Raw genomic sequence first — 25,755 nt, 5'->3', positions numbered from 1 at the left:
TGTTCTTATCTATATTTTCTATAATAATTATATATATATATATATATATAGATATATATTTATTTATTTATTTGATGTAGATGGATGTGAGTGACAAAATAATATCCAAAATTAGATAATATTGTAAATTAATTTAATCAAAATCACAAAACATAAATATAAATATAACTCATACTCGATCTATTTCTAGGGTCTCTAAGGAGCCAAACCCTGACTTTATTAATAAAAAAAAGACGGGGCACAAGAGAGAAATTGGGGGAAGGAGTGGAGTAGCTCGAACCTTTTGTTTAGTCGTATCTTGCTTGGTGGGACTAAGAGAAAGAAAGGACAAGAGGAAACCATGCACGATATTTCTCGATCGTGTCTCTTAGGGACAGTTAAACGAGCGACTCGTGAATGCTTCTAAGTTGGACAAGCCAATAACTCAAAAGTCTTCGATATATGTTTTGACCATAACGTTACTTTACCTTCGCTATGAACGGAACTCTAAATTCTCGTGGTGGAGCACAAAGGGATCTGTCATTAATACAATGATAGAAATGGAAACAAGAAACACGATCGAGATCCAAAATAATATTTTTAATTATATAAGCAAACCAAGCTCCGACCCGAGTTTAAAATAAATAATACAAAACTAAATTCATCCAAACAAACTATCAAAAGCATAAAAATCTATCATTAATATTAAAAAATGGTTAGGTTCAAACCAAGACAATGATAATAACTTTTTTGTTGACTAATAATAAAATTGAAAAGTGGAATTCATATTTATCATCAATATTTAATTTAATTTTTTCATATTTATTTCAAAAAAAAAAAAAAAAAAACTAACACACATTTAAATTTAGAATATATACTTTCGCTCCTAATTTAACTTTCCGTAAATTCTATAGTAACTAAGATAAAAAAAATATTTAAAATTTACCTTGTAAATCGATCTTAAAACAAAAGACTATTTGACTTCAAAGCGCCACGACCTAATAACTGAAATAAACGACGAAACAGACCCTCAACTCGACAACAGTTACAATTTTTCATCGTAATGTCTACTCCCATACAAACAAGAATAATAAACTTCTAACAGATTTTCTCGAGACCTCAATATTTAACCCTAAAGTCAAAATTACACGCCGCTTAACACACCAACTCCCATATTTAAGTTAAAAGAGAAAAATAGAGAGAAGTGTCACGAGGTTCGAAGATAGAGAGCTTAGTTAAACTTTATTCGGTCCAAGTCATAATAATATATTCATTGAATCTTTTTACCAATATTTAAAAACGACAGACAAAAAAAATTGAAATTTTGAATAAAATTCACACATGTTTTTTTATAACAAAATTGTCATAATTATTATATATGGAAATTTAAAATCAAAATCTTAAGAGTTTGAATCATTATTTATGGAAAATAATAATAATAAATAGAAAAAAAAGTTCAGAGCTAAATTTTAAATTAATAATATTATTAAACTTTAATAATATTTAAATTAACCTAATTTTATTTTATTATTATGGAAAAGAAAATGATCTTATTATTATTATTTTTGAGGGAAAATCAAAATAAATATCTATAAAAAAAATAAAAAAATAAAAAAAAAATCTGTGGCTAGAATTTGCGCATCAATTTGCTGTATCCTCTTCCCATCTCTCTCCCTCCTTTTTCATAAGCTTTTGTTCTTCAACTTGTTTCAGAAAAAAAAAAAATAATAATAATAAAATTTCGATTCTATAATTAATTAATTATTTATTTATTTTTACATGAAAAAATATATATATTTTTTTGTAATATGATTCTATTTCTCTCTCGTTTTTCTATGTTAATCTCCTGAAAAATAGCCCAGAAAATAAATAAATAAATAAAATATAAGATAAAGAAATAATTAAAAAAACTGTGAGTCTCAGAGAGGAGAGAGAGATGGATATGGTTCATTGCTGAGTGAGAGAACACGGGTACGTGTTTTCTGGGGCGTTTTGTGTTGCGAGATGTCAGGTGGCGGTTGCAGCATAGTTTGGTTCAGAAGAGATCTCAGGGTTGAAGATAACCCAGCTCTCACCGCCGCCGTCAGGGCCGGCGCCGTCGTCGCCGTCTTCATCTGGGCGCCGGAGGAAGAAGGTCACTACTATCCTGGCCGAGTCTCGCGGTGGTGGCTCAAACAGAGCTTAGCGCATCTCGATTCTTCGCTTAGAAGCCTCGGCGCTTATCTTCTCACTAAGAGATCCACCAACACCATTTCTACTTTGCTCGATGTTGTTAAAGCCACCGGCGCTTCTCAGCTCTTCTTCAATCATTTATACGGTCTGTTCTTCTTCCATTTCTTAATCCCTCTTTGAATCGGTCGCTTAATTTCTCCGTTAGGGTTACTGGAATTGATTTGTTCGAAAGGTTTCTGGTAAACCCCTTTTTGATTTGGTTTAATTCGCCATTATTGATGTAAAATTGTGTTCTCAGACTAGTTTTGTAAGTGTTTAAGCTTTCTTAAAGGGTTCTAAAATGGCTGTGAATCGAATCTCTCTGATAATTTGGGTGTCTTATGGAGTTCTTCATGTTTGTTAGATCCTTTGTCGCTTATTCGTGATCATCGAGCAAAGGAGGTTTTATCTGCGCAAGGCATCGGCGTGAGGTCTTACAATGCCGATTTGCTGTACGAGCCGTGGGACGTTAAGGATGTCGATGGCAATCCGTTTACGACGTTTGCCGGGTTCTGGGAAAGATGTCTCAGCATGCCTTGTGATCCAGAGGCACCTCTTCTCCCACCTAAGAGAATCATTTCAGGTCGCTTTTTCTTTGTGTTTACTTCAAAGATTTGTTTCCCTTATCGAGTATTTGATGGATTCGTAACGTTCTAGCTGTTGTGTTCGTTCATCGTGATGGTTTTCGTAAGAGAGAACCTCTGCTCATCCATTTTGATTTCAGTCAAGAGTGTCACGAAACTGATTACTTCACAACCGTATATCCGTTTTCTTAGTTTAGTTTTCCTGTTATGTCTTGCTATCTATCGTAATATGTTATTGTGTTCCACGAGCCTCCTTGGTTCCTTAAGTCGCCATTTAGGAGTCGATGTTGAGTTGTCGGGGATCTGTTGAGGTAGAGACTCAATTGACCAAGTGTTCTTTAGGTACCCCAAAGTTGCGTAGTTTCGTTTGTTACGTGTTTTAGGTGGCTCGTATAGGGCGTATTATCGTGTTGGTGTGCATAACCATAGAATAGCGTTTGAGAACACGAGCCTTCATGCTAAGAGATGGTTACTTGCAAACTAGTAGACCATGAAGGGATTTTTCTTGTGAGATCCCACGTCGGTTGGAGAGGGAAACGAAACATTCCTTATAAGGGTGTGGAAACCTCTCCCTAGTAGACACGTTTTAAAAACCGTGAGACTGATGGCAATACGTAACGGGCCAAAACAGACAATATCTGCTAGCGGTGGGCTTGGGCGGTTACATTTCTAAAAGAACCTATTCTTTTAAGAGTAAACTCTTTTGTTGTTGGGCATAATGGCATATTGTGGAACTTAAGAACTCGAGGATGTAGTAGTACGACCTACCGAACAGATAGTGTTCACCCCCCCCCCCCCCCCCNTTAAGATGTATGCTTTACTCAAAGTATTATTGTCTTTGCTCGTCTTAGGTGATGCATCGAGGTGCCCAAGCGACACGTTGGTATTTGAAGACGAATTGGAGAAGGGAAGCAACGCACTTCTCGCCCGAGCATGGTCTCCTGGATGGAGCAATGCAGATAAGGCTTTGACCACATTCATTAACGGACCGTTGATCGAGTACTCAAAAAACCGTAGGAAGGCGGATAGTGCAACCACCTCGTTTCTGTCTCCTCACTTGCATTTCGGGGAGGTAAGCGTGCGAAAAGTGTTTCATCTCGTTCGAATGAAGCAGGTTTTATGGGCGAATGAAGGAAACGAGGTCGGTGAAGAGAGTGTCAACTTGTTTCTCAAATCTATTGGGCTCAGAGAATACTCAAGATATATGAGTTTCAACCATCCGTACAGCCATGAAAGGCCACTTCTTGGACACCTTAAATTCTTCCCTTGGGTTGTGGATGAAGGCTATTTTAAGGCATGGAGGCAAGGAAGAACCGGTTATCCATTAGTCGATGCTGGTATGAGGGAATTGTGGGCGACCGGGTGGCTGCACGATCGGATCCGAGTCGTCGTTTCTAGCTTCTTTGTGAAGGTTCTGCAGCTTCCATGGAGATGGGGAATGAAGTATTTCTGGGATACGCTCTTGGATGCAGATCTCGAGAGCGATGCTCTTGGTTGGCAATACATATCTGGCACACTTCCCGACAGTCGGGAATTTGATCGTATTGACAATCCACAGGTGCGCACACCTTCGGCGTTCTTCCTCTTTGTGCAAAAAGGTTTCTTATGGAGCGTTTTAGACATGAAGCTTTCGAAAAACGGTCTTGTTTTAATATCTGCAATGTGTTTCTGGATGTAATTATCTGTACTAATACTTGGTTTTGTACAGCTCGAGGGTTATAAGTTCGATCCGTACGGAGAATACGTCCGGAGATGGCTTCCTGAACTTTCTAGATTACCAACTGAATGGATCCATCATCCATGGAATGCACCAGAGTCTGTACTCCAAGCTGCTGGGATCGAGCTTGGATCGAACTACCCTCTTCCCATCGTAGGATTGGATGCAGCTAAGGCTCGGCTGGAAGAAGCGCTGTCGGAGATGTGGCAACAAGAAGCAGCTTCAAGAGCTGTGATCGAGAATGGAACTGAAGAGGGACTCGGAGACTCATCCGAGTCGATCCCAATTGCATTTCCTCAGGACATAGCCATGGAGGATGAAGACCTTGAGCCTGCTAGGATGAATGCTCATACAATTCGGTGCTTCGAGGATCAGATGGTCCCGAGCATGACGAGTTCGGTGAGGTTAGAAGACGACCATTCTTTGAATTCTATGAACATTCGAAGTACAGCAGAAGATGGTAGAGCAGAAGTACCAACAGATCTAAATCTAAACCAAGAGCCAACCAGAGACGCAAATCGAAGAGCTCAACCGACTGCTCCGATGAACGCTCAACTTCCATATACTGCAGGTATAGGCTTAAGAAGTGGTGCTGAAGACTCCACTGCAGAGTCTTTTTCGAGTAGTGACGGTCGAAGAGAAAGAGACGGAGGTGTGGTTCCGGTTTGGTCTCCACCGAGTTCGAGTTACGGCGAGCAGTTTGTGGTCGACGAAAATGGCATTGGAACAAGCTCTTCGTTCTTGCAGGGACATCAACAGACTCATCAAATAATCAATTGGAGGCGGCTATCTCAAACCGGGTAACAATGTCTCGAAAATCTTCTACCGAAAAACACGAACATAGGGCTGCATATCGTCGTCGTCGTCCTAAATTCAAATGTTTGTTTACTTTTCTTAAACAGGTGAGGACTAGCAGACAGGCAGGCAGACAGACAGACAAAGGAGGAGGACGAATGCTATCCTGTTCTATTAGCTCTGGTCAGTCAGCAACACACTAACATGTTCTTCTACTTTCTCCACCGATCTGACTTGACCATTGGTTACTGTCATGTGTATGAAATACCTAACTCATAGCTGCAGTTCATCGCCCGATCATCTCGCTCGTTCCGTTCCGTTATTACGGTTGTATCATAACTCTTGCTATGCTGTATAGTGAAATTTGTAATTTGTGTAGCTGTAACCGAAGCGTAGAGAACTGGAATAGTGATTCTCATCGTCTTCGAATAAACTCAAGTTTGCGATTAGCCCGGATTCTTGTAAGCTCGTGCTTAAGCTATCGAAATATTTCTCTATTCTGCTCATCTTTAGATGCCTAACATCTCGTGCACCGTTGATTTGATTGCTTTTTATGGGCTCAACGACACGTAGAGTTCGAAAATTCTAACTTTTAACTTCTTAATCGAAAGTATATATTTAATTCATTGAACGAAAGAAAAACATCGATACGTTCTTGTGCTCGTAAAAGGTCTTTTTTTTTTTTTTTTTTTTTTTTTTTTTTTTTTTTTTTTTTTTTTTTTTTTTTTTTTTTNTTGAGAAGCATCAGATTCCATTTTCAGACCACTAAAGAAAGTCAACACTTAAAATTATCTTTATTTTTATTTTTTATTTATTTTTATTTCTATTTTCTTGCTTTATTATCTCTTTATATACTACAAACTTTAAGCATAATGGCAATTTTTTTTTTGTTAAATCAATCAATTTGACTTTTTAAATTATTAAATATTCTTTCTCGTCTCCACCCTTCCCCGCTACTCGTTAGTCAATGTAACCCGAGAATAAGATCGTTAAAAATAAAATATTTTTAAAAATTTTTAATTTTAAAATTTAATATAGATGCTTATGATGAGATTATTGCAGAATTAGATTCAGAGTTTTGATATATAAGAATAATAGAGATGTTAATATAATACCATCGAGAATTGAGAATAAAATTTCAACAAGAATATAGATACAAATTTATACTATTTCTCGAGCGAAATTCAAATATTTATTTATTTATTTTATTATTATTATTTAACCTTTAGAAAGTTGAAAAAATAAAATTCATAATTAATTGGACCAAAAAGTTAGAGACATAAAATAAAATAAAAAGTGGTAAAATTATAACCTAAAAGAATATAAAAGGGTTTTCAGATTTATGAATCAACCACAAAATTGTAGCTCAAGCTTTGACTCGGTCAACTTGACCGTCTAGTCAATTCTCCCATTTCACGCGCTTTTGATTATTTGCAATTTTAAAAAATATTTAATTATTAATTATTCTATTTTTTAAAAAAAGTTATTTATAAAATTTATTCACACAAAATTAAAATATTATAATTTTATTAAATAAAAAAAAAATTAAATACGCCGAGGTCGAGATTTAAACTTGTAACTTTTGGTCGATGATATAATATCACAACGAATTGAGCTATACTTACATTGATACTTTTTTATTATTTAGTCCCTCAAATTTGATTAAATTTCATATATTTTAAATTTTCGTCGTCCGCTCAATAAAGTTATTCTTCGTTACGTAAACACAGTGTTTTTTTCTTTTTGATTATGTCATCATCTATTAATATAAGTATCATATTATAGTTGTTTAGGTAATCCCCATTTTAATATTTAGTTTGACTCTATGAAACGTCATAATTATACCTTATATTATATAATTAACCAATTATTTATCAATTTATTTATTTTTAAATAAACTAAATACAATTTTTATTTTTCAGTATAATTTATATTAAAAAATATAAAATAATGGAATAAATCACATAATATTTTATAAATAAAACTCAAATTTTAATATTACAACGTTAGTTTTCCATATGTCTGTATACTTATATTTAAAAACTAAGGTAAGGCAGTGCGAGTAAGGACAAGGATCGATAATATAATTTTCATCTCCGACCCCATTTAACTAACAAGGAGAAATATCTCTTAATTTTTCGAGAATTTTGTATCCCATTAGGGTGAATCCCGAGCCTTACAAGTTTAATGGACAATTCATGTTTATGGACTAAACATATCATTTAACTCGTGTAAATATAAAAAGTAACCTCATTGTATAAGAGTGTGAAACGAAACATTGTTTATAAAGGTGTGAAAATCTCTCGGTAATAGACAAGTTTTAGAAACTCTGAGAGGAAAACCCAAAAGGAAAAATTCAAAAAATACAATATCGACTAGCGGTGAACTTAGACCATTACAAATGGTATTAGAGTGAGATACCCGGTGGTGTGTCAGCGAGAACACTAGACTCCAGGCGGTGTGCCAGCAAATCTCGAAAAATCCGAAATGATTTTATAAATTTAATGGTGAAAAAAAATGGTGGAATAAATATTGAAATTAAAAAAAAAAAAAAAAAAAAAAAAAAAAAAAAAAAAAAAAAAAANAAAAAAAAAAAAGTCAACAGAGAAGAAAGTCGTAGTCGGGGTTTGTGGGTAACCTTTTCTTTTATACCATTTTTTATTTTTTAGATAAAAATATTTAAAACAAATAATTTTTAATTAATTTTAATAACTTTACTCATTCATTTGCTGAGTCAGCTTAGACTTCCAAAACGGTTGCAAATCATGGCAATGGAACGATGCCTCTCTCTCTCTCTCATGCTTTGCTATTTATTTAATTATTTAATTATTTAATTATTTAATTATTTAATTATTTAATTATTTAATTATTTAATTTTGATTTTCAGAGAAAAGCTTACAAAATATGTTCCTACTCCTTTTCTCTCTCCTTCTCTCATCATTCCTTTATTCAATTGTCTCAAACCAATTAAGAACCAACTGAAGCAATACACAGCAACAAGAACAACCTGAAGAAGAAGAAGAAGAAGAAGAAGAAGAAGAAGAAGGTGCGAAACCTTAAACCATTTTTTTTCCTCTTTGTTCTTGAGCTTTAATCTGATCGTTCATGGGCGATTTCAGCCACTCAGGTACCGTTTTTCATCATCCTTTAGGGCATCGTTCCTTATGGATTATTATGAATCGTTATTGAGTTCGTAAATCGATGGTGCAGTCGGTGAATTCTGGAGGTGGATTTGATTGGAATTGGGGCTTTTGTGTTGGTTTGGTGGAGATGACTCTGTACGAAGGATAGATGTTGAGAAATTACCACAACGACTTGGAATTCTTTTGAAATTTATACTTATGGATAGGCTCTGTTGTTTTAATGCTTCATACTCTCGGGTAAGTTTGTTTTTCTTTTTGTTCTTCATGATTCTTCGATTGTGATTGTGTTCTTTCCCTCATGTGCCAAAATTTGACCAAAATCACAGAGAAATTTAGTATGAGGAACTTCTTACAATTCTATCAAAGCTCTGTTTGAACAACGTAAATTTGTTGATCAACTCTTTTGGTGGATTAGGAGCTGTGGGCTATTGAAATTTAGGTGATAAAGTTATGTATAGGATCTGTTCTATAGGTTGTACGACTTTGTTATCGAGTTCTAAAGGGTCAAGAACCTTTAAGTTTGGTGGATGAAGCGTTGCCCTACGTTCAGAGCGTGATTAACTGCTCGACGGACCGTGGCTGTAGATGATCTAAACAAAATATTATGCATAGTGCAATGATCTTGCTCGAACAAGATCTGTTGTATAGGTTGTACAACTTTGTTATTGAGTTCTAAAGGGTCAAGAACCTTTAAGTTTGGTGGATGAACCGTTGCCCTACGTTTAGAGTGTGATTAACTGCTCGACGGACCATAGCTGTAGATGATCTAAACAAAAAAATTATGCTTAGTGCAACGACCTTGCTCGAACAAGATCTGTTCTATAGGTTGTACAACTTTGTTATTGAGTTCTAAAGGGTCAATAACCTTAAGTTTGGTGGATGAACCACTGCCCTACGTCTAGAGCGTGATTAACTGCTCGACGGACCGTGGCTGTAGGTGATCTATACAAAAAATTATGCACCATGCTCGAACGAGATCTATTCTATAGGTTGTACAACTTTGTTATTGAGTTATAAAGAGACAAGAACCTTGAGTTTGGTGGATGAACCATTGCCCTATGTCTAGAGCGTGATTAACTGCTCAACGGACCGTGGCTATTGGCGGGGTTCTTATCTTAAGTCGAATAAGTAGTTTTTGTATTTTTGGGTAAGAATTAAGAAACCGAGCTTTCGTTGAAAAAAATGAAAGAAGGTACACGACCATACAAAAAACAATCCCAACCAACGAGTCCTCAACTACGAGAGTGGACTCTAATCGAAAAGAATGATCCCGACCTGATAATTACAAGAACTGTGATTCGAGTGAATTTGTTTTTAGATTCTTATACTTCTGTTGACAATTTCGTCGTGTAGATTAGATCGGCGTTAAACTACGGTAAAGGACGAAGCCACGAGGGGCTTATCAAGTACGGGTTCTGCCTGGTAAAAGGGAAAGCTAATCATCCCATGGAAGATTACCATGTTGCTAAGTTTGTTCAGATTCAAGAACATGAACTGGGGCTCTTTGCCATTTACGATGGCCATTTAGGAGAAAATGTGCCTGCCTATTTACAAAAGCATTTGTTTTCTAATATCCTGAAGGAGGTAGGATGTTAAGCTGAGTACTCATATGGCTTCTCTTGGTCTGGTTTTTACTTTCACTTTTGTCATTATAGGACGAGTTTTGGGTCGATCCCAACAGCTCCATCTCGAAAGCCTATGAGAAGACAGACCAGGCCATTCTATCCCACAGCTCCGACTTGGGTCGTGGTGGATCAACTGCGGTTAATGCTATTCTGATTAACGGTCAACGATTATGGGTGGCCAATGTTGGAGATTCTCGTGCAGTTCTATCAAGAGGGGGTGAAGCTATACAGATGAGCATCGACCATGAGCCGAGTACGGAGCGTGGCATAATTGAGCATAAAGGGGGTTTCGTTTCGAACATGCCAGGTAAACTATATCTTGTTAGAAGTTGTCATCGGTATCTAGTACCGAGCGATATCCAAATTTTTCGCCACTTATATTTTGTACTTGTGCCATAGTATGCAATTGCTTGTTTTCGTTGGGACGTTCTTTTATCGGACAAATCTATTTAGCTTGGGTTAGTCACTTTTCGCTATTGCTAAAGTCGTGTCGAACCAATGATCGCCAAGACTTTAGACACATATCAATGTAGGAATTGAATTTAGAAACTTTCATTTTGACATCTCATGAAAAGCTAGTGCTCCAAGAAACAGAGTCGTCTTACTTTCGTCCTCGTTTATGATTCTTAAATGATCGAAACCGATAACGAGTACTTTCTATTTCGAACTGTTTCAAGTACCCAACATCGAAACAGCGAGTAGTTGAAGTCAAGGTCAGTCCAACATTTGAACTCATGTTTTTTCCTGTTCCTATTGAATTCTTATAAAAATCAGGAGACGTACCTCGAGTGAATGGTCAGCTAGCAGTGTCACGAGCATTTGGAGACAAGAGCCTCAAATCTCACTTGCGATCGGATCCCGATATACGAGATATCAACATAGATGCCAACATGGACGTATTAATTCTCGCCAGCGACGGTCTATGGAAGGTGCTAATATCAGCTTCCATCCCATTTGTCTGTTGCATCAACACCTAATACATTTACAAAGTTGTTCTTCATATCTACAAATGTTCTTATGAATGTGAATGATACAGGTTATGGCGAATCAAGAAGCGGTCGATATCGCTCGAAGAATCAAAGACCCATTAAAGGCTGCTAAGCAGTTGATAACTGAGGCTTTGCAGAAAGAGAGTAAAGATGATATATCATGCATTGTGGTTAGATTTAGGTGATTTTAGCCTTCAAATTTTTTTACCCCCCTCCAGATTCAGTATATACCCGTAATAAGATTTTCCGAGTTACTAATTAGGCCAACAAGGTAAGTATACGTGTTTCGGGTAATCCTTACGAAGATTTGATGATTTATCGACAATAAAAAGAGTGGGACGAAGACTGTATCTGTAAATTTGATTAGGCCGATCGTGTCTATATTGGTTGATATCTTTCTGAAGGTGAATTTGAAGTTCTTAATGTGTAATATTGTCTTATTATTACATGGAAGGACTACCAAACCTTGTAGTCCAAGGATTATGTCTGTCTTCATGTTTGGTTTTACTTTTCAGAGTGTTTTCCTGTTTTCTAATTTCAATTTTTTTCATCTATTTGTGAGCAAAGACGGTTGAATTAAAAAAAAGAATCTCTTATGAACTTTAATTTTGTCATGGTGGTATAGAAGATTTTGATTAAACTGTTACTTTCGAATTATAGGGATAATTCAGAGACTAAAATTGTATTCAGAGCGAGTTGATGTGAGCCAAAATGGAATGACAAAAAATTAGATGGTCAGGAAAGCTGGATAGAGTTCGGGTCGAAATGACAAGAGCTAAGTAAATGATAATGTTTGAGAGAAGAAGCAACCTGACGGTATCGAGAATCGAGAAATGACAAGGTAGTTCTTATACTTATGGTGCTCATTGAATAGCGAATTTTGAATGAGCGATCAAAGAAATATTTCAATTTTAGACATCATTTATTGACGATCAACTTCAATGTAATTCAACCGGTAAAAAGCATGCATATGAAATTGGAATTGAAAGTGTACTTTTTTTAAATACAATATTTGATATTACCAAATTCTATATTTATTTTAAAATTTAACTTTTATGATACGATTAGTATTTTGTGCATAATTTAATCATAGGTTAGACAAGCCCAAGCCCAAGTCCAAGCTCAAGTCCAAGCCCAAGCCCAAGTCCGGGCTTGGGCTTGGGCTTGGGCTTGGGTTCGAATAGCTAAAGTTACAACAATTACGAAACTACCACACAAAAACTATCGTCTAGGGTTCGAATAGCTCTCTATAAATTCATCACCGGCTTGCATTTCCAAGCATGAACTGCCGAATGAACAGCTTCTTGGCGCTCAAAGTTTCTCTCGTTATGGTTTCGTTTTGGGATTGCATCGTTGATTCGTAGGTTACGAACATCTACAATTCTTAATTCTTTTTATTTATTTTGTTTTCAAGAAGTGGTTTGATTTCATGTATCGCCTCTCCTTTCGGCTACAAGTGCTGAGATCTTTCGATCGATTTCTTGTAATGGCTTTGTTCTGGAGGCGTATATTAATTCCGTAAGCTNAGTTATATGAAGTTATATTGTAGAAATCTATTTAATTTGCTTAATCAAGGTTTAGGGTTTGAACCATCCCAATTAACATTAATTTAAATTTTGTTATTTTATTGTTTAAGATAGCTTTCTTTGAAAAAAAGCATTAGTTTGATGGTTAATCTAAACCCAAAACCTAATTTTTTTTTTTTTACNGAGCAAAGACGGTTGAATTAAAAAAAAGAATCTCTTATGAACTTTAATTTTGTCATGGTGGTATAGAAGATTTTGATTAAACTGTTACTTTCGAATTATAGGGATAATTCAGAGACTAAAATTGTATTCAGAGCGAGTTGATGTGAGCCAAAATGGAATGACAAAAAATTAGATGGTCAGGAAAGCTGGATAGAGTTCGGGTCGAAATGACAAGAGCTAAGTAAATGATAATGTTTGAGAGAAGAAGCAACCTGACGGTATCGAGAATCGAGAAATGACAAGGTAGTTCTTATACTTATGGTGCTCATTGAATAGCGAATTTTGAATGAGCGATCAAAGAAATATTTCAATTTTAGACATCATTTATTGACGATCAACTTCAATGTAATTCAACCGGTAAAAAGCATGCATATGAAATTGGAATTGAAAGTGTACTTTTTTTAAATACAATATTTGATATTACCAAATTCTATATTTATTTTAAAATTTAACTTTTATGATACGATTAGTATTTTGTGCATAATTTAATCATAGGTTAGACAAGCCCAAGCCCAAGTCCAAGCTCAAGTCCAAGCCCAAGCCCAAGTCCGGGCTTGGGCTTGGGCTTGGGCTTGGGTTCGAATAGCTAAAGTTACAACAATTACGAAACTACCACACAAAAACTATCGTCTAGGGTTCGAATAGCTCTCTATAAATTCATCACCGGCTTGCATTTCCAAGCATGAACTGCCGAATGAACAGCTTCTTGGCGCTCAAAGTTTCTCTCGTTATGGTTTCGTTTTGGGATTGCATCGTTGATTCGTAGGTTACGAACATCTACAATTCTTAATTCTTTTTATTTATTTTGTTTTCAAGAAGTGGTTTGATTTCATGTATCGCCTCTCCTTTCGGCTACAAGTGCTGAGATCTTTCGATCGATTTCTTGTAATGGCTTTGTTCTGGAGGCGTATATTAATTCCGTAAGCTATTTTTTTTTTTTTTTTTTTTTTTTTGGTAAATTTAATCTCTGTTCTAATCTCCGTAGAGTGGTTTTTTCTTTTTGATTTATTTCTTTTAAGTCTATTGGTTTCTGATTCTGATTAGATCGGTAGAAGAGATTTTAACTCTTTTTTTTGGTGGGAAATTATGAGATATAAATAGCTAGTTATATGAAGTTATATTGTAGAAATCTATTTAATTTGCTTAATCAAGGTTTAGGGTTTGAACCATCCCAATTAACATTAATTTAAATTTTGTTATTTTATTGTTTAAGATAGCTTTCTTTGAAAAAAAGCATTAGTTTGATGGTTAATCTAAACCCAAAACCTAATTTTTTTTTTTTTACGTTTTCCGGAGGTTATGTGAAGTTAGCTTCTTTTAATCGTTAATTACTCTCTTGAAATTACCAATTTGGGCTTAATAGTGGGAGATGGGGAGCTCCCTTTTTTAGCTTTCAATTTAATTCTTCCTCTTCTGCTAATTTTCCTTTCTGGGAAACACATTTCTAACTTAAAACCCCACGGAACGTCAAGACTTGGAAACACTAATATGAAATTCTGAAAAAAAAATTCAATGTTCTTTCTTCTAAAATTTGGTTTCACTCGACAAAAATTATGAGTATTTGAAAGTTTGGTCTATTTAGTGACTAATTGTTGAAAAATGTCAATAAAATTTTGTTAAGAATCAAAAGGACGTCAAACTTTCAATGGTATATTAAACAAAAAAAAATCACCTATATTTAATACAACATTTGACTTCTAAGTTATAGGTATATCATAAATTTATAGAACACTTGTCACAAAGATTAGTAAATTCAATGTTTAAAGTCTCGACAAAGAATCCGAGGGCATTTTTTGGGAAGATTAGTAGAGCCATCGGTCAACCAAGAGAGGACCAGCCCTTCTTGATCGTTCAACGGTCAACCAAGAGAGGTTCAGCCCTTCTTGATGGTCAACCAAGAGAGGTTCAGCCCTTCCTGATCATTCAATATGGGTTGAACCAATAATTTTTCTCTAAAGTTCTGAAGGATCTTTTAAACCTTAATAGTTAAAATTTTAATTTTCCTTAAGATAATTGGAAGTCTAATCTCTTTGATAAAAATAACCGGTTACTTTCTAAAAAAAGACTTCCAGATACTTCTACATTTATCTTTAAAAAATGTAATCTACTTTGAATATTTAAAGCTACTTTTCCTATCATGTGATTGAGGCCCGCCATACCAGATGTAGGAAACCCTACCCTATCAACTATCATTAGCTAGCCACGTGAACTAGAGGTCATTGGCCACCATTGAGTTTCCTTCAAAAAGTCCTGAAGATATTTTCCCCTAATGTTTTGTGGTTTAACTATAATGTTATGATCAGTCTTAGGAATAGGAACAAATCAATGTAGTACCCGGGAGCAGAGGTGTAAAGGAAATTAAACAGGTTGGCAAGTTAAGAATAAAGAACAAACAAGAACACATTCTTAAAAAGATTCACATGTGTTGTGTTTGAAACATATAAAGAATACAGAGCTAATAATTGTCAGTGAACCCTATTGTTCTATCAGTATGCCCCAATAATAATAGTTAATAACTACTGCATGTACCGTTGTTCAATACTTCAACCACAGGAACAAAGTTGCATGTTGCTTAACTCTGCAATCAGAATGTTTGTTAGTGGTTTTCTTTTTAAAGGAATGGTTGTTAGTGATTGATTGGTTGGTCCTGGTCCATGTGTTAAGTATTGATCGAATGCAAAATACCTAAGGTGCACAAACATTGCAGGGATTTTCTTATATTAACAGAATTGAAACAGTGATTAACTTACCTCTTTCAAGAGTTCATCGGCATTGGATTGCTCTCCTGTCAAATTGAACAAATATCAAGTCATCCACTGCTGAGTAAAAACCTCTGTTTCTAATTGAAAGTTTAACTCATACTACTGAACAAGATTCAAATGACAATTGGTACACTTTGGAATAACTATTTCAGAATATGAATTCAGCATATATGTTGATTTGATTCTTATAAACCAAGAAGATCAATGGCTTAAACTATATTGTTATGGAGTAAAACAGCAACGTAGAACCAAAAGAAAGACAGAAATAAAGAATTTGCCCCACCTTCGTCTGGCAAATTGGAAGTCCACAGGGTTAGATTGTCCCTGAGAAGCTGCAAAATGAGGGAACTGTCCTTGTAGGAATCTTCATTGAGACTGCCAAGTTCTGCAATGGCCTCATCAAAGGCGATCTGGGCAAGGTGGCAAGCCCTGAAAGGATACGATGTTATTGAAAGTAATAAAACCGAAGACGCGACCCTCTACAATGGTATGATATTGTAGAGCATAAGCTCTCATGACTTTTCTTTTGGTTTCTTCATGACTTTCCTTTTGGTTTCTCCAAAAAACCTCATATTAATGGAGATAGTATTCGTTGCTTGTAAACCCATGAATGATCAACCACTCAATTAGCCAACGTGGGTCTACTCCTTTCAATAATCCTCAACAAAACGTTGGAGGATGGTAAACTGCTTCCTTTACTGGTGCAGCAAAGTCCTCGAAAATTATCTCATAGTATTATGATCAAGTAAGGTTCCCTTTTATAAAGACCAAACAAGTAAAACGAGTGTAAATAGGATTCTTGAACTTTCCCATTTGCTCTGTACTTTCGGAATGGAAGTGACTCCTAGCTAAAAGAAACGTTTTGTTATAGTAATTACCATGTTCCGTAATAAAAGTGAGGGAAAGATGTTAACCTTTCAGGGGAATTCAAAATCTCATAGTAGAAAACAGAGAAGTTCAGAGCCAGGCCAAGTCTTATAGGATGAGTTGGAGGCAAATCAGAGTTAGCAATAGTCGAAGCAGCCTACGACACGAAAACATTTAATATCATATTTGTGAAATTTTAGAACACAAAAATAGATATAGGAAAAGGAATGAAAAGATAACAAAGCAACACAAAATGCTATTCCGGGAATACAAGAAACTGACTTACCTCATAAGCCTTTAATGACTGTTCTGCAACTTGTTTACGCTCATCGCCAGATTTAAACTCGGCCAAATACCGAAAATAATCTCCTTTCCTGTAGCAGAAGATCGAGAAGAAAAAATGGTAACAACCATGATAATCATTTGACGAAAGAATATGGATTGCACCAACATCAATATATAAACTGCAGATTTATGGGATCTATCTTCTAGAGAGAGTATCAAATAGAACAAACAATAGATTATTGCAAACAAAAAAGGTAGAGTGAAATCCCCTTAATGAAGCAAATAAAGATTAGAAATCTAACCTATTCGTAATGAACAAACAATATTACCACAACATATATCCAACCGTTCAAAGTTCTGCATACTAAAGATTTCATCATTTCTACATTTCAGTTAAAATAAAGCATCATGAATCTCACATCTTATGGTAGAATACAATAGATTCTCCAGCTGATGAACTTGGAAGGAGATGCTGGTCAATATTTGACAATGTGTCACTGCATATTTTAGAGAGCTCATCTTCTACCCGATGCCTATACTCAATTATCCGTTCCACATCCTTCTCATTATGTTTGGTTATCTCCTTCTGTTCAATTGAAGACAAAATGCGCCATGAAGCTCGTCTAGCTCCTATTACATTCCTATAGCCAACAGAAAGCAGATTTCTCTCTTCCACTGTCAATTCCACGTTTAACTTCACAATTTTCTTCATTTCCTCAACCATCTCTGAAGCATGGAAAGATAATGATTCGAACCATTCAGTATATACAAAAGATGAAGCGTGAAAATAGTATTACACAATGAATGGAGGAAGAGGTCTTGATTGACCACATTTTCACTCCATCTTTGATCTCCACAAACCAATCAATTTTGAAACCATGAACATAAACAATTCTCATATAATTATTCCCGCGCTGCGACAAGAACATTGTAAACAGCCAATGAGAAAATGAAAATGCCTTAATGTAACCAGTAATTTCTGAGCCAGATTGATTTTCTAGATTAACGCGCAAAGATGCCCCGACATACAACCAACAAATCCCGATAGTTAAGCTTCGTTTGATATAATTATTACGACAGACAGATTCCAACGACCTCTAAATAAAATCGCAAAAGCAAAAAGTGATTAAACACCACGTTAATAGCGGATTTACAGTCTCAAACAATCAAAACAACACTAATCCCTAAGTTCATAGTAATAATCAATTGAATTAGCAAATAATCCACGAATGACGAAATTAAATTCTACAGATAAACCATACCTTCATATCTCTCGGCCTGCTCTGCCAATCTAGCACAGTAAACGAGCAGTTCTCTCTCTTTCGCCATCGCGTCTCTCTCTATTTCTCTCCAAACTGAAACTCAGGTTTTAGCTTCGATCTTGCCGCCTGCAGAACTTGGCCCTTGGTGCTCTGTACTTGGCTTGTACTCTAGCCATGGGAGTTGAACTGAATTTTTTATGTACGATCACAGCAAGTTAAAGACATCTTGAATTTCGAAAGCTCTTTTATTGACACGTGTGAAGTTGGCGCGCATCTAAAGTAAAATCAGCCGTTGGATCAAGTTCATGACAGGAAGGGGCGCGTCGTTGACCGTGAGTTAGGTAACGGCTGGGTGATGTAAGAAAGAATTGGTATGTTTTTGTGGACCCCACTGGAATTACGTCACAATCACAGCTTTGCCGTTCTTTCCTAACCATACAGTTTACCATAATTCTTTTCTTATTCCCTTATTTCAAGATTTTACTTTTTTTTATTTATTTTAAATTCAAACATTTTTCATTTTTCATCTTTATTTTTTTAATTTTAAAATGTTTATTTAAGCTTCTATGCTCTCTGTCACATTCAATATTAAATGAAATAATAATAATTTTTTAAAACGTGATTTCAAGTCAAATAAATTAGAAATACGAGTCGGCTCCATCAAGGGTACAAACGACATTTCACTTTATTTTATTTTTGGGCTAGGTCCAATATTTTGGATATCTCAATTTCTTTGTCCATATATATATATATATATACACATCTGTCCTAAATTTGTATTCATTATAAAAATAACCTTTTACATTTACTTTTAACTTTTTACTATTAGAATTATATTTAAAAAATACCCATAAAATTTTAAAAATAATATTAATACCATTTATATTTATTTTAAAATTATAATTTTTACGGATAAGTATATCCAAATTTTTTATATTAATTACAATTTTAATTTGAATCAATTTTATTTTAAAATAATAATAAAAAAAATGAAACATCTTATGAATTCGACATTATTGAGCTAGGTTTTTTTTGTTGTTGTGTGGGCCTACTCAAGATTATAACATCCACACATAAATATAATTAATTATAAGCTAACCTTTTCGACAAAAACAATAAATTATTATCCGTTAATCGCTACTTTATGTCCATGTGGCTAATCAATTTGTTGGGTCATCTTTATTCCACCTAATTTCCCTAATTACCATTATACCCCTTTCACATTTACTTTTTTTTTTTTTTTTTTTATATAAATAAATACAATTCAAAACATTTTAAAATTCTTTTTAATAAAAATTTATGAATTGAAAGAAAATACTTTTTTTTTTCTAATGTTAATAATATTTAAACTATTAAAATATTAACTTATTTACCATTTATTTGAATTCGTAAATTTATCGGGTGTAAAATTAAGTTTCAAAGTTAATTTCATATCTAATTAATTTATTAATTCAAAAATTTATAACAAAACAATTTCTTATTAAATAGAAATTAAATTCAACGAGAATAGAAGGAACTAACTGATTTAAAAAATTAAATCAATCATTTTGAACGTTGAATTTCATATATTATTTAGTTCAAATTCTAAGTTTTATAATTTTTTTATATAAAAATTAAAAAATAATTTGATAGCAACCTTTGGCCTATGATGGCATCTTCAAGAATAACGACACACTTATAAATTTGTTATTTTAGAATTTAATTGAAAGTGTTATTTAATGAGGTCTTTATTTATTTATTTATTTATATAATAATTTTCGAAAATAAATAGTCAAAAAGAACACAACAACCTTAATTGTTTTATAATGGAGAACCTAATGCAGGTTAATATTATCCACACAAAATTAACATTAGCATTAACCTTTTCGACAAAAAACAATTAATTAGCATCCACTAATCTACTCCCTACCTTAATTACTATTATACCCCTTATAGATGTTCTAATTTGGTATAAGGGTAAGGGTGAAATTGTCCATCAGCCATGTTCTAATTAGGTTATAAATTATTTACGAAGTTTAAATTTAATTTTTTTTTCCCTAATAAACACTTCCCTTTCAATTGAATTGCTTTCAAGGACCACGTGGACGGCACGATGACAGGGTGGACCGACTTGATATGGCCCACCACGGTCGTGTTCGTGTATGGCTGTTCGGCCTTCCACGTGTCGCTCGTTTAATCGCTAAATTCGAATTCCCCATTATTATTTCCAAGGCTTTAAATTTTATTAGTTTTTAATTAAAATACCATTCCGTCAATTTCAATCTCTATATTTTTAAATGATTATTAATTAATTTATTGTTAATTTTTATATTAAAAATTAGCCATTATTAGCTTTTCGTCTATAAATTCTTAAAATATATTCACATTATTATTAAAAATTATTAAATTTTGTTAAATAAGTGAATTTTAAATAGGAAAATAATATTAATTTTTAAAATTGTTAAAATATTACCCTAATTATATTTAAGTATAATAAATTCTATAAAAAAATAATTAAGGAAGCGAAATTAAAGGGTAAAAAGGGAATAAAAAGCAACAAATTTGAAAAGCAGAAAAAAACAAAAAGAGGCAACAGAAATCGCCGTACGTCTTAATTTGTACGACGGACGGTGACGTCGTTTTGATTTATTTTTTAATCTCTTCCGGTTATTAAAGGTCAGCGCAAAATATGATTCTTACACGTGGACATATGAGGACGCAGACTGATCGGACGGCAGACAATGAGATGGTCCCCACAGATTGTGTGGGCCCTGACTGATATTCGACCCATGTGGCATCATAGCCATATAAAACAAATATTCCACGTCATATTGGCTGGCAAAGAAAAATATGATTAATTTACAAATTTTGTATTTAATTGAATATTAAATCTAATCCCTTATAAAACTCTCATAAATAATTTTATATATTATCAGACCATATAGATTATTTAATATATTTTTTAAATTATAAATTTTTAATTAATCGATATTTATTTTATAATAAGGTTGTTGTTGAGCGGTTATTTTTTTTAATTATTTTTGTTTGGAATAAGTTGTTGATTAATTGATTAAGGGTTTTTTTGGATTACCTTTTAATTTAATTAAAATTTTTATTTTAAATATTTTATAAATAAGTATTTAATTCTACGAATTAATAGGTTTAAAATTGTACTTAAAACACTGTGACCAGTCACTCTCAGTCGTAACATGGTTGAAAATAGTTATAGAGGGTGACTGGGCAATCGATAGCCAGTGGCCTTGGATGGTTGGAGGGATTCGAAATGAGTATATGGTGACGTCATAATTTTTAAATAATTTTTAAAAAATAAAAATGGATTTAATTTATTGAAAATAAAAATAGAAATATTGTAAAATTAAATTGGATGTAATTAAACAAATAATTTGTAAGGAAAGAAGGGGAAGCCGTGTTCCTTGCGCGTCTTTCTTTCTCTCTCCTCTGTAACTTCGAGAGCTCTTTACGACTGTAACGCCCTCCTCTATAAATCCGTAGCACCCGCCATTAGCTTTCTTCATTTCACACCTTGTTTCTCTCTCCTCTCTTACTTTCTCTCTCTCTCTCTCTCTTCATTGTTGATTTGTGAGTGGAGAGCACTGTGTTCTCGTACTGCTACAGCGAAAGCGATTAATCAGATTCATTTTGAGGGTTCAATCGAGGTAAATCTGGAGCAATCCATTGCCAAAAGGTACTTTCCATTTATCAATTTGATTCTCTTTCTTGCGTTCAATTCAGAGAGATTCCTTTTTCATGTTTCAGTTTCCGAAATGAACCTAGGCCGTTCCTTTGATTACTGTTTCTGTTTACCCGATTTAGCTATGTTTTTTTTTTGTTATTGGTGTTGAATTACAGAACGTTATTGTTTGATTCGTGTGGATTTGGGAATGGGATTTGCTTTCTTTTATGGTTTAGGGTTTGGGAGGTTTTCTTATTCTGGTTTGTTTTGTTTATGTGATTAGGTTTTTTTATCTTCGAGAAAATTTTTGTGAAGCTTCTAAGGAGAAGCTGCCTCGTTTACAACTCTGGCCGACACCGAAGTGATTTCGTCTCAATCGCTCTGTAGTATTGGTCCTTTTCGTGGATTTTCTGGTCCATGGGCGTCGTTCGATTGCTGTTTTCTGCTGGTTCGACGTCTTCCAATCGATTACGGCTAATGTCAATCCGATCGTTCTTGTTTTGAAAACAAAATTGTATTGATCTATCAACATCGTTAGCGATGTGAGCATTGGAGCCATTAATTCAAGAAAAGTGTTGATAGGGCCAGGCGGAAGGGATAGTTCGTGGGAAAAGGATACTAACAAGAACCGAAACGTAGAACTATCATTCGGATCTGTAGAGTTATTTTTATTATTTATCTTTCTAAAATTGAACGTATGGCAAAATTCAATTGCTTCTCCGTTCGATCAGGGAAGAAGAAGAAAGCCAAGGTATGTCTTCTTTCGCTATTCATATCTTAGTTGCTTGTCAAAAAAAATTCTGGGGGTTTGCTCAATATATATATACACTTTACTCTATGGTTGCAGGATGGTTTAGAATCGCAAATGCCTGCTGAATTGAATAGTTTGACGAAGACCTTGCAAGTCAGTATCCATCACACTGAGGAATCTTTTCAAGATGGAGAAGCGAAGTCATCGACCATGGACGTTGCAATTCTGTACCCATCTGAGAATAATTCTAAGCTGGATGTTAAGGAAACGAACAATGAGAATCCTGTAGGAGGAGGAGGAGCAGTAGAAGCTGCATATGAAGGGGAAGATGAGCGTGACGACAACTCCATCAAGAGGAACCTTTCTGACTTTGATCTCGCTGCTCAAGACACCTGTGGAGAAGAATTCGAGTTTCGATTTTCTACTTCGTTGGAAAAACAATTTGATAATACCGTCGTTGAAGGTGGAGAAGGGGCTGATGCGATCCAAACTGGACATGTTAGTGATCCTGGAATTGGTAAGGCAGTATGTTGGGCATCACCTAAACTTAAACGCTCCTGCTCTAATCTGGAAACCAGGGATGTGCTTAGAGATCTATCTCATCAGATGCCCCCTTCAAAATCTCAGTCTTTTGAGAAACTGCAAGAATTGGCTGACAAAATGTGGAACTATGTCGAACCGGGCAGTCCGGAATCTATTATGACCCATCGCAGTGCTGATAAAGTGATGTTGAAGAAGCGTTCTTCGAGCCAGATTCTGCCTTCCAGAAGTCGAAGGTTGTGGTGGAAGTTGTTCCTGTGGAGCCATAGAAACCTGCAAAAGCCGTGGACTACCAAGGCTGCTGCTCCTACTAGCTCTGCTTTCAACCAGCAAGGCGGGTATTGTTCGGATAATCTCGAGCCGAACAGAGCTGTGGGGAAAAGTATGATGGAATCGCCTGGATCATTTGCAGAGGAAACCTGGACCAATGACCCGAGTAACAGTAAAGTTGAGGATCAGAATCAGGAGAGCTTGTGTAATGGAGTCTCTGGCTTGTGGCCACAAAACCAGTGGGTTGCATTTTCAGCAGAATCATCTTCCCTAAGAAGAGTGGATGAGTGGGTAAAGGATCTTCAAATTGAGCCACGTCTTTCGATCGACTACATTAGAGATGACAACGATGAAGATACTTTCTCCCCGCCATGTCCCGAGAGAACTGCAAGTCACACAGCTCGACGTGGGGAACCCAATCTTACAGAAGAGATTTTGCACGCGAATAGCGTCATCCAATCTCTGAATTCTTCCTCGACCGTGGCTCACATCTCTGGTATTGGCTTAAAAGCCATACCCACAATCTCACACCTATCCGGTCTTAGATCTGTCAATTTGTCCGGCAACCTCATAGGTAAGAATCCGTTTTTGTTCAAGTTATGTTCTGGTTACTTGTCTTTTCCTTATTGTTCTTGCCACTACTAACATGGCTGCTTGGTTTCCAGTTCACATCAACTCTGGATCACTGCCCAAGGGGCTGCACACTCTTAACTTGTCCAGGAACAAGATCAGCGCCATTGAAGGACTCAAAGAATTAACACGTCTTCGAATCCTCGACCTGAGTTACAATCGCATTTCTCGCATAGGACATGGTACTGTTTGGAAAACTTAGTGTAGAACTGTGTCCATTTCTGGTTATTATTCTGAGTGTGCAATTTGTTCAACTGCATCAGGGCTGTCAAATTGTGCGATTATCAAGGAACTTCATCTCGCTGGCAACAAGATTAGTGATGTCGAGGGACTACATCGACTCTTGAAGCTCACTGTACTCGACCTGAGCTTCAACAAGATTTCAACAACCAAAGCTCTGGGCCAACTTGTAGCCAACTATAACTCTCTTCAAGCTCTTAATCTGTTGGGAAATCCAATTCAAAGCAACATGAGTGATGAGCAGCTTCGCAAGGCCGTTATTGGCCTTCTTCCAAACCTTGTTTATCTAAACAAGCAGGCCATCAAAGCACAGAGAGCTCGAGAAGCAGCGACCGATAGCATTGCTAAAGCAGCACTAGGAGGGAACAGTAGTTGGAATTCTCGCAGAAGATCATCAAGGAAAACAAGCCAGATGATTGCATCGTCTTCTCTCAGTGGGCGGAGGAGCAGCACTGCAAGTGTTGCTGCACACAAAGGCAGGCACAGATCAAAAGCGCCAACCCCACGCCCTTCTTCTCTGGGGTTGGCTTCATCTCGTTAACACTTTGCCCCTTCCGCTGAGATACCACAACAACATTCACCTGTTCTGTTCTGTTCTGTTTTGTTTTGTGTTCTTCTATTCTCACCTTTTCAGCCATTTCATATTTTGTGTCCTGTTTTTCTCCTTCATAAAACTACGTTTGTCTTGTGGTTTGTGAGTCCCTTTTTTCCTTTTTAGTGATTTGAACATTGTTTTTCTTGATGGAATAATCATATTACATTGTCATATAAATCTTCCCTCCATCAACCCTTCCATGAACTTTGTAAATCCAAATCACATGTGACGATACGGCATTTTGAAAATAGCAATCCATCGATCGAGCAACTTTATGCCCTATCGGGTATGCGCTCGAAGTGAGAGATGCAGTTGGATTTGGATTGGACGAGCTAGGTCGTAGTGTAGGTATGTAGTGTAGGTATGACTTTCGGGCTTTGTCACGCTTCTTCCTATACTCTTGGTGAGTTAAGGTCGGTGACCAGAAGTAAACTTTTTAGAATTACAAATTTAGCGGTTAGGATTTTCAAATTATTTTAAAACTTAATGAACTTTTAGACAATGAAAATGTATATTTAAAATATTGATTAATCAACTTCTTCAAAAGCATTAAGAAGAAGCTGAATAATCTATCAACTTCTGAAGCAAGCATTAGTGCTAAAATAATAATAATAATAATAATTAAAAAAAAAAAAAAAAAAAGAGTAGGGTACTAAATATTTCCATATTATTAGGAAGCAGAGAAGGAAAGAAGAAATGAAATTCCAGAAATGATTTTAAATGAATGGGTAAAGCAAAACATGAGGAGCTTATTGTTGATCACATTGATTTGATGTAATATATAATATATTAATATAATAACAACAACATTTCAGGAACTGCTTAAGAATGATGCAAATCTCTAATCAAATCCTACAATTCCCTCTTCTGTGCTCATTTTTTGCATAATTACATGATTTCCTATTTTTGGCCTTACGGCTTCTTCTATATATAATAAAATATAAAGCTGCTATTGTGGTGTGCTCGTATCATATTTATGTCCTCCCTCCTCCTTCTCCTTCTTTTCTTCTTTCTCTCTCCTCTCTCTCTCTCCCTCTCTCTTTTTGTTCTTTTTTTTTTTTTTTTTTTTAGAAATTTAGATTTTGCCTC

General features: G+C 35.2%; 4 protein-coding genes and 1 long non-coding RNA gene across 9 annotated transcripts; 4 read left to right on the top strand and 1 right to left on the bottom strand.

Moving 5' to 3' along the window:
• Window positions 1-1,798: 1,798 nt before the first annotated feature.
• On the top strand, window positions 1,799-5,792 carry LOC111788122 (cryptochrome-1-like). 2 transcript variants are annotated; one of them, XM_023668330.1, is made up of 5 exons: window positions 1,804-2,296; window positions 2,555-2,773; window positions 3,626-4,332; window positions 4,483-5,291; window positions 5,394-5,792. In XM_023668330.1, the coding sequence occupies exons 1-5, from the start codon at window positions 1,984-1,986 to the stop codon at window positions 5,395-5,397; spliced, it is 2,052 nt and encodes a 683-aa protein (XP_023524098.1). In that variant the 5' UTR covers window positions 1,804-1,983; the 3' UTR covers window positions 5,398-5,792. The 2 variants fall into 2 exon arrangements, with proteins under 2 accessions (XP_023524099.1, XP_023524098.1); XM_023668331.1 differs by lacking the exon at window positions 5,394-5,792 and having other exon boundaries at window positions 1,799-2,296; window positions 4,483-5,295.
• A 2,383-nt stretch (window positions 5,793-8,175) lies between these two features.
• Window positions 8,176-11,594, top strand: LOC111788258 (probable protein phosphatase 2C 10). Of its 3 annotated transcripts, XM_023668563.1 has the most exons (7): window positions 8,176-8,332; window positions 8,406-8,413; window positions 8,497-8,666; window positions 9,783-10,013; window positions 10,085-10,361; window positions 10,829-10,983; window positions 11,091-11,594. In XM_023668563.1, exons 3-7 carry the CDS (start codon window positions 8,628-8,630, stop codon window positions 11,226-11,228), a joined length of 840 nt encoding a protein of 279 aa, XP_023524331.1. In that variant the 5' UTR covers window positions 8,176-8,332; window positions 8,406-8,413; window positions 8,497-8,627; the 3' UTR covers window positions 11,229-11,594. The 3 variants fall into 3 exon arrangements, with proteins under 3 accessions (XP_023524331.1, XP_023524332.1, XP_023524330.1); XM_023668564.1 differs by lacking the exon at window positions 8,406-8,413; XM_023668562.1 differs by having other exon boundaries at window positions 8,176-8,413.
• A 2,118-nt stretch (window positions 11,595-13,712) lies between these two features.
• On the top strand, window positions 13,713-15,424 carry LOC111788355. The gene is made up of 2 exons (XR_002814150.1): window positions 13,713-14,662; window positions 14,695-15,424. It is a non-coding gene; the product is annotated as an uncharacterized LOC111788355 (long non-coding RNA).
• On the bottom strand, window positions 15,174-18,167 carry LOC111788268 (14-3-3 protein 7-like). Of its 2 annotated transcripts, XM_023668579.1 has the most exons (7): window positions 17,968-18,166; window positions 17,125-17,431; window positions 16,707-16,794; window positions 16,468-16,577; window positions 15,837-15,982; window positions 15,542-15,576; window positions 15,174-15,369 (listed from the first exon to the last, which is right to left on the bottom strand). In XM_023668579.1, the coding sequence occupies exons 1-7, from the start codon at window positions 18,032-18,034 to the stop codon at window positions 15,364-15,366; spliced, it is 759 nt and encodes a 252-aa protein (XP_023524347.1). In that variant the 5' UTR covers window positions 18,035-18,166; the 3' UTR covers window positions 15,174-15,363. The 2 variants fall into 2 exon arrangements, with proteins under 2 accessions (XP_023524347.1, XP_023524346.1); XM_023668578.1 differs by having other exon boundaries at window positions 15,174-15,576; window positions 17,968-18,167.
• Window positions 18,168-21,384: 3,217 nt separating this feature from the next.
• Window positions 21,385-24,843, top strand: LOC111788125. Its single transcript, XM_023668340.1, has 5 exons — window positions 21,385-21,652; window positions 21,924-22,391; window positions 22,488-23,775; window positions 23,867-24,013; window positions 24,095-24,843. The coding sequence occupies exons 2-5, from the start codon at window positions 22,338-22,340 to the stop codon at window positions 24,610-24,612; spliced, it is 2,007 nt and encodes a 668-aa protein (XP_023524108.1). The 5' UTR covers window positions 21,385-21,652; window positions 21,924-22,337; the 3' UTR covers window positions 24,613-24,843.
• Window positions 24,844-25,755: the final 912 nt, after the last annotated feature.

This window comes from Cucurbita pepo, chromosome LG02, assembly GCF_002806865.2.
Source record: "Cucurbita pepo subsp. pepo cultivar mu-cu-16 chromosome LG02, ASM280686v2, whole genome shotgun sequence".
Lineage (NCBI taxonomy): Eukaryota > Viridiplantae > Streptophyta > Magnoliopsida > Cucurbitales > Cucurbitaceae > Cucurbita > Cucurbita pepo.
The sequence above is the reverse complement of the archived record's forward strand: the minus strand, read 5'-3'. Positions and strand labels throughout refer to the sequence as shown.

Bases quoted from the DNA above. Each gene is read 5' to 3' on its own strand.
- LOC111788122 (XM_023668330.1), top strand. From the start codon at position 1,984: ATGTCAGGTGGCGGTTGCAGCATAGTTTGGTTCAGAAGAGATCTCAGG. The intron at 2,297-2,554 runs GTCTGTTCTTCT...CATGTTTGTTAG, and splicing joins CTTCTTCAATCATTTATACG to ATCCTTTGTCGCTTATTCGT. The intron at 2,774-3,625 runs GTCGCTTTTTCT...TGCTCGTCTTAG, and splicing joins ACCTAAGAGAATCATTTCAG to GTGATGCATCGAGGTGCCCA.
- LOC111788258 (XM_023668564.1), top strand. From the start codon at position 8,628: ATGGATAGGCTCTGTTGTTTTAATGCTTCATACTCTCGG. The intron at 10,014-10,084 runs GTAGGATGTTAA...TTGTCATTATAG, and splicing joins TTTCTAATATCCTGAAGGAG to GACGAGTTTTGGGTCGATCC. The intron at 10,984-11,090 runs GTGCTAATATCA...TGAATGATACAG, and splicing joins CCAGCGACGGTCTATGGAAG to GTTATGGCGAATCAAGAAGC.
- LOC111788268 (XM_023668578.1), bottom strand. From the start codon at position 18,034: ATGGCGAAAGAGAGAGAACTGCTCGTTTACTGTGCTAGATTGGCAGAG. The intron at 16,578-16,706 runs GTAAGTCAGTTT...TTCGTGTCGTAG, and splicing joins AGTCATTAAAGGCTTATGAG to GCTGCTTCGACTATTGCTAA. The intron at 15,983-16,467 runs GTTAACATCTTT...GTATCCTTTCAG, and splicing joins ATTTTGAATTCCCCTGAAAG to GGCTTGCCACCTTGCCCAGA.
- LOC111788125 (XM_023668340.1), top strand. From the start codon at position 22,338: ATGGCAAAATTCAATTGCTTCTCCGTTCGATCAGGGAAGAAGAAGAAA. The intron at 23,776-23,866 runs GTAAGAATCCGT...CTTGGTTTCCAG, and splicing joins TTTGTCCGGCAACCTCATAG to TTCACATCAACTCTGGATCA. The intron at 24,014-24,094 runs GTACTGTTTGGA...CAACTGCATCAG, and splicing joins CATTTCTCGCATAGGACATG to GGCTGTCAAATTGTGCGATT.